This window comes from Eimeria tenella, genomic scaffold (genome assembly GCF_000499545.2).
Source record: "Eimeria tenella Houghton genomic scaffold, Eth_scaff94, whole genome shotgun sequence".
In the NCBI taxonomy this organism is placed as follows: Eukaryota; Apicomplexa; class Conoidasida; order Eucoccidiorida; family Eimeriidae; genus Eimeria; species Eimeria tenella.
The window spans coordinates 109,201-116,514 of NW_013543471.1; the positions used below are offsets into that span (position 1 = coordinate 109,201).

The 7,314-nt window shown below is 50.8% G+C and overlaps 1 protein-coding gene across 1 annotated transcript; it reads right to left on the reverse strand.

The window, feature by feature from the left end:
• Window positions 1–452: 452 nt before the first annotated feature.
• Window positions 453–3,315, reverse strand: ETH_00013510 (uncharacterized protein; the record flags this gene model as incomplete). Its single annotated transcript, XM_013378692.1, has 9 exons — window positions 453–592; window positions 723–812; window positions 988–1,060; window positions 1,154–1,237; window positions 1,393–1,463; window positions 1,664–1,748; window positions 1,901–2,533; window positions 2,652–2,927; window positions 3,046–3,315. The coding sequence occupies 9 exons, from the start codon at window positions 3,313–3,315 to the stop codon at window positions 453–455; spliced, it is 1,722 nt and encodes a 573-aa protein (XP_013234146.1).
• Window positions 3,316–7,314: the final 3,999 nt, after the last annotated feature.

Consider the following 7,314-nt stretch of genomic DNA (forward strand, 5'->3'; position numbering starts at 1 on the left):
TGCCTTCAGAGAAGTCTTTTCCATGCTGACTCCAGCAGCCTGCTTTTCTAGCACTGCAGAAAAACGGTCTGCTTGGTGCTTTGGCACTGCGACACAGAGCAGCACGCCCTGCATCCCTGCAGGCTTAGCAACGTGCTCGAAAATCAAATGAGACTTATATTTCCTGCAGCCGGTGTAAATGCAACTGCTGCAGCATGGACCGCCAAGAGGGTCTGTTTGCTTTCACTGCCCACGCTAGCTTTTGCAGGCGCTTCGCCTGGTGGGTCTGTGGTTTTTCACCGGCCAAACTACGGTCTTCCGTGTAATGGGATTTCAGAACTGCCATTGTGCAAACCTTTAGACGCTCCTTCAAGGCACTCTGCCGCTTTGGACGCTTCACTGTTGGTACCTCCGCCTGTTCCTGCAGTTGCTACATCCGAAGCAGCTGCCGTTGCAGTGTCTCCAACTGTCGCCTAAAGAGTTGGCACTGGGTCAACGAGCTCATTCGCAAAAGAGCCGCTGGCACGATTGCCTGGTTGAATTGGTGCATCTGTTTTCGGCTCCCCTTGTTCACCGTCGCGGTCGGCGCTATCCTCCGCATCTGCTTTGATCCCTGCGTCACATTGGACAGGAGCTCGTGCACTGTGTGTTAGCTCTAGAAGAGGCGTCAATGGAAAGCTCAAAAGACAGCAGTGTAGGGCAACGAAGCAACAACAAACAAAAGAGACAAGCTGAAGGATCACCAAATATCTTCAAAGAAACTTTGCCTGTGCAGGCTGCAGTAGCCGGCTTTTCTAGCACGGTAGAATAAAACTCTGTACGACCGTACGGCACTGCAGCACAAACAAATCAGGCCTGCGCACCTGAAAACTCAGCAACGCACTTGAAAAAGCAACTTGTGCGGCTACACTGTGCACACTCAGCGGATAGTCAAGTCGCGAGCAAGACGTTGTGAAGTGGAAGACAACATCTCGAGCACGTCCTGCTCGAAGCTTCAGGTCCACCTACTTCCTGCCCGCTGTGCGTGCTCTGAGACCGTGAGGCTCAGCTCTTCTATTAGTGCCAACAAATCGCGCGTAAACTGCAATGTCATTACCACCCCACAACAACGCTTTGCCAATGGTCCCAACTGTAGCTAAACGCCCCATTGCCGCAGGAGGACTCGAAGACTAACCCTCTCAGGAACCCGTCTGCTAAACGGATTTTCTGATACTACCCTTCGCCTAAATTGGCCTAGGGAGCTTTGATTTTCCATATCCTGTAGGGAAATCGCAGATACGACAAACACAACTGGCACTGCTCCAGGCGTTGCTTTACAGCCAGGCATTTTTCTCTCCAAATTGCTGTTTGCCTTCCTTCTGGTCCTTGCAGGCACAAATAGGGCGTGGTGTGAGTAATCAACAAGGTACTTACTTCCTCCGTAACCTCAATATGCAAGGTCACTATACCAACAAAGCGTATATCACAGTCCGCCTTGACCGTAGCTGCAGGACCCCCAATATACACAGGAGAGGGCGCTAAAAGTTAACGCCAAGCATGCAAGCCACAATTCAAGGAGCTCTCCGTGTGTGAAAATTCCGGAGTGTACTTATTTGCATTGCTTCACTCAGGCCCTGTCCGTGCTGCTGCTGCTGCTGCTTCGCACTGATTCACGCAGAATCAGTGGCTGGCTTGGGTATCTTACCTCGAAATGGTTCGCTATGGGGAGCGCACAAGTTACCCATGGATTCCGCGAAATTCATTAGCTCTTTTCGCAGCTCAATATAGTTCTGAAATGTGCAGGACACACAACGCGCACTGTGTCTATGGGGCTTTTGGAGCAGCACTAACCAACCACAAACACCCACTGAGTCCCATGAAGGTCGGCGTGCATTGGAGCCATCCAGATGGTATTGTGGCTGTTGCTATATTGTGGACCTACTAATGCCTTGAGATGCGGAAAGTCATAAGGCTTTCCTAATTTTCTATAGTGGGGAGAATTCCAATGCCCCAAGGCCAATTTCGTGTAATGACGCCTGCCTTCCTGAGGTTGAGGCGCCTTTGAACTGCTGGCAGCAGTCTCACCTGCTGCTTCTTCTGGTGTTGGGTTTGCTGCCACGTCAGATTTTCCTGCGACGCCAGTTAACTTCTTGCCTGCAGTTTCCAATAGACCAGCCAGCTGCCCCATCCATTTCGCACGCCCCGGCCTTTCCACTTTATGTTTCTCAGCTGCTTCTCCAGCAGCTGCCTGAGCATCGTGCGGCTCGGCTCTTGTGCTCTCGGCATTGTTCACGGTACTTTCCTGATCATTACGTGCAAAGTCATGAACAAGATGACCGCAGTTGCTGTCGGAGACGCCATCCTCGTCATCTACTGCTGCTTCTGGAGCTGCTGCCGTGGCATCGCCAGATGCTTCGTCTTCACAGCTGCCACTCACGCCTTCCTCTGTCACTCCGGTTCCCGGAACTTGAGTGCTTGCTACGTCTGACAGTGGAAGAGACTCGTCGTGGATACCTGGTGATGTTTGACGGTCATCAAACTTCAGGTCTCCGCACGCACTGTCTTCATCGGAGTCCTGAGTGACGCGCCAAAAAGCGCACGCTGGGAGTGAAGCACAGGAGTTAGGCAGAAACTACACGCGACACGAATCTGTTGGCTCCGATATATTTGAAGTGCAGATTTCCTACGCCTACTTGCGAGGGTGATGAGATGTCAGCACCCGAGTTTGAATCTCCCTGCCCTTCCATTCTATGTTCCTCACAATCTTTTCCAGCAGCTCGATTGCTGCATGTGCTGCTGGAGTCGTCATCCTTGTCATCTGCTGCTGCTCCCGCAGCTGCTGCAGCGGCACCGCCAGATGCTTCGTCTTCACAGCTCCTGCTGACGCGTTCCTCTGCTCCGCTTGCTCCTGGTGATGTTTGACGGTCATCAAACTTCAGGTCTCCGCACGCACTGTCTTCATCGGAGTCCTGAGTGACGCGCCAAAAAGCGCACGCTGGGAGTGAAGCACAGGAGTGAGGCAGAAACTACACACAATATGAGACTGTTGGCTCCGATATATTTGAAGTGCAGATTTCCTACGCCTACTTCCGAGGGTGATGAGATGTCACCAGCCAAGTCTGAATCTGCATTCCTGCAACCCCGTTCCGACAAGTGCTGTAATTGATGTTGAGCCCAGAAAGCCACCAAAAGCACGATGGTGGAGTAAACTAGCAGCTTTAGCACTGTGGAATGCTGCCAATACACCTCTACCACTGGCAAGCGATACCCTGGAATTCGTAGGGTAGCCTGAGGGAGTAAACCTGTGTCCCAACTATTTGTCGAACCATGGGACCACTCATGCAATGCTTCCCCCATGAGTGCCAATTAAGGAGCTCAGAGGAGTCAGAACCCTGCAGTGCGTGGACCCGTAACAGAGGGCTTGAATTTGGGAGTTGGAAGGCTAACGCGGTTGCCCAGGCGTTTCAAAGAGGATTTGACGCTATAGAGGTGGGGTATTTTCGAGGTTTTATACAAAAGGAAACACATTACGAGCCCTGACTCCCCAAGCGGCTCTAAACAAACACAAAATCGAAGGGCATCTGGGGTAGGAGGACCGTCCTTGTCTTACTCTAGGGATGCATTGTTGGCCAGATGACAGTGACAGAAGAAATGTTTCATTGCGTTGCTGCCTAGTTACTTGCTGGGGACGGGAGTCGTGAACGGACAGGTGGCTCGTGCTTGGGGACCTCCCCAGTGGCGTGCTATGGCTGCTGCTCTTCTGGAAAACTGCTGGGTTAGTTGCCCTAAGTTACTCAACGAGTTTTCAATATTGTTCTGTAGTATTATAGAAGCTTTAATGTCCCATAGTAATGCCCTGGAGTAACGTAGAACGACTCATCGCTGCAGAGGAGTCGTGGGCGCGCGAGCTAGCGCGCGCCTTCGCACAATAGGACCTGTGCAGCGTCACTTAGGACTATCTGATGTGACACGCAACACCTATAACAGTACCGCAATTTAGTCCAAGAGAAAATGGCTGGAAACCGGTCGTTCCAGCAGTTCTTGAGCAGTGGGCCAACGCTCGTGGTGGCAAACACCAACGCTTGCAGCGTGAAAATGTCTTACTAGAGGGCGCAAAAGGGTTTCCCTAATTGTCTTGTGTCGGAAACTATATATTAGTGAGGAATTGGTGCGTGGGACAATGGCATAATGTGAATCATCCTGTGTGCAGCGTCCCCTCCTGGCCGAAGGTTCTCACTGAAGATCGTCACGATCTCTGTCAGCGGGCAAATCGCCCAAGAAAGGGGCTAAAGCCTTTCCATAGCGATTTTGCGTGCGTCGTCTGTTGACGCTGATGCTCAGGGTAGCCCAGTAACCCCAAAAGCGTAGTTGTACTGCCTCGCTGACGTTGCCGAGTGTGACTCGAGTATTGACCAGCATAGTAAAAGTTGAGCATCATACTAGGAGGGGAAGACCGGCTTTCAAAATTCAAGCGCTCGGAAGAAGATAGTATTTGCTCCGAGCACATATTCTGGGAGGACAAGGCTCCGGCAAAACTGAAGCCACAGCCCACTTCGACAGAGCCCACATTTGCCGTTTGCAGCGACTCCGATCACGGTGGTCATACTCAGCGCAGTCGAAACAACCAGTTCTACATATCTGAGCGATCCTAACTACCTGATTTGATATAATCAGTATTATCAAGCGTTTAGTTGACGGTAAGTTGAGTGGATGAGAACAGAAGGCAAACGGAGCAGGTGAAGCAAGAACCCGTGCTGAACGTGGTGACCAAGCACGAAGCTAGGTAGTCACTGTCCTGTCTTGGCAACGCGCCAGAGAACCACCCGAGTCAAACTTTCTGCAAAATCGCTCCACCTATCCGTACATTGGATTTTTGCAGACTTTGGTCGACGTCTCGGGTCTCTTATGCGCCTTCAAACGGCGGCGTAGCAGTGTTTCGCGAACGGTGCAATGCTAGGAGACACGCGTCCACAGCCATCTCAGCTTGCCCTCCCGCTAGCCAGCGAGGCAAGCAGGCCCAATATGCGCCCGATCTCGAAAGGGACAGCTCTAGGTACTTGCCCAGGCCCTAACCAATTGTTTTACAATACGGGGCATAAACTGAGTATGTACACAGCGTGCGTCGCGGGAAGCCGAGTCATCTTGGAAAGGGAACCCCTACGCTACGGGGAGCTCTGCAGCAGGTTGTAAGAGAGAAACAGATGCAGGAATGCCATGTCCAGAAAAGCCCTGAGCGACTGCGTGAGGAGTGCTGACCTGGAGGGGCCTATGCGCGAGCAAATTGCAGGAGGTGCTGGAGAGAAAACAGCGTTTCAGCGTGTTTCTCTGTGAGCTCACTGCAAAGGCAAAAGAGCCTTGAGTTGTATGCCTCTACAATAAGGACGTCTGCAGTGCACAAGCAGTCCCGCAGCCGCAATGAAGTTCGCTGCTGCGTAATTATTGCTGCACGGACAAATAAACACGAAGGGCTTGCGGCTCGTGCCTTGCTTCAGTGATTTATGAGGCTTATCACTTAACTCAAATCCTCTGAAATGCACTGGCTTAATTCACAGTGTTCGAGGGTCTTGAGCTCCGGACATTCAAGCAATTCTCTTAGGTTTCTCCGCAGAAATGTTCGACAGGACAAAAGTAGCAAAATTCCTTGAACTTTCTTTGCTAGTCAAATATAATCGTTAACGCAATGGTTCAGTAAACCTGATCCGCTACCTATGATTCGCACATGGCAACTCCTGCGTGTCTAATACGGAGCTCGCCGCCTTCAGCGATGAGCTCTACAGTATATACCGCAAGCCGAGACCTCATTTCCCCCTTTGCTACAGTTGCAACGGAATTAAACTAAAAGTCCGACCCTGGTGTTTGCGGCGGAGTTCAAATTTTATCGGACGCACTAGCCGAGCCTTGCTGAGTTCGGCCAAATAACGCGTGTGGCCACGTTTTGGTTGCGCCACATTTGGGCGTGGCCTTTCCCGATACCATTACCAGTTCGGCGCGTTGTGCATTAGGGAATGCTGATAAGTCCTAATAGCGCTGCTTCAGCGTGGTATACAATTTTGTGCAGAATAATGGTGCATGTCATCAAGCATTAAGCCTTAAAATTCACAGCTGAAAGCGAAATATCCATATAAGGTACCAATTTGCATCAAACGCAGTATCAAACTGCGGCGCTCTACTTGTACGCATGCTGATTTTTCGTGGGTGCTCATGCTTTGTTTATACAGTCGCAGCGGTTTTTTTATAGAGCATCTTAGAGCCTGGTGGGGGAGACACAGCAAAGTAAGTCAGCTACCCCGGTCTTGATAGCTTGTTTGCATTTTGCTTATGTTACCCATTGGAAGATTCACGGTTCTCCTTTCACTTCAGGTGTGTAGCAGTTGTCAGAGCTGCACTGTTACGTGCAGCCGAAATGCCTGGAAGCTGGTCATTAGGCATCTGAGACATAAATAGCTTCACAACTTATCCTAGACCAGCAGTGCAGCTTCACCCCCCTATGATCGCCGCAATCGGCATCATTTGTCGACTGACTGTTTGAGCTGCTAATAGTTCGGGAAAGTCCGTTACGCGTAGCTCTATGTCAAAATAATTCTGCTTCTTTGGGAATGATTGCAGTCCATACCTTAAAATTGACGAAATTCTTAGCATTCAGATCGCCAAGCAGTGCCAAAAGGTCGCAAGAAAAACCTTGGTGGGCAGTGTGTGTTGCATTGCCTTGAGGCCAGGCGTGTGCCTGAAAATGGCCTTTGGACAGCTTGCTACCGCGGCGCTACTGCTGCGTATGGAGGCCTGGCCTTTTCCTATAGTATCACAAGGCTACGCAGCAGAAATTATGATGGTCAAGCGTTCCCGATTTCTTCCTTCGCCGCTGCAGGAAGCTTCGCATACATGCCCGGTTTAGCTGGGTCTGCAACGGAGCACACAATTGATCTTTTAATGCAGCATATTGTTTAAAATATGGCTCTGTGTGGTGTCGCTCTACTGAGGCGTGTGATAGCCTGCTTATATGGCCACTTGGAGACTACGTGAGAGTGAAAGCCAGAAGGTATTAAGGTATGCAGCTGACAGAGCCAGTACTATGATTTCCTTCCTTTTGTTGTGTCCCTAATGTACTTGGGGGTCCACAAAGCTGCCTCTGCGCTGCGATCGGGGTGCTTGTGTTTGCCGCTGTAGGAGAGAACTCGTGGCCACAAGCCTCAACGGACGGTTTGATCCTTGGACTAGCACTATTGCATCTCTAAGAGCAACTCCTTTCAAGAAAGAGCCTTAAAGCCAAGGGGGTTCCTGTCAGAGTCGCTGCCGCTAATAATATCTGCTCTGTATGCTGGAAATAGTAAGCATCTTGTTCAATCGTAACTCCACTGC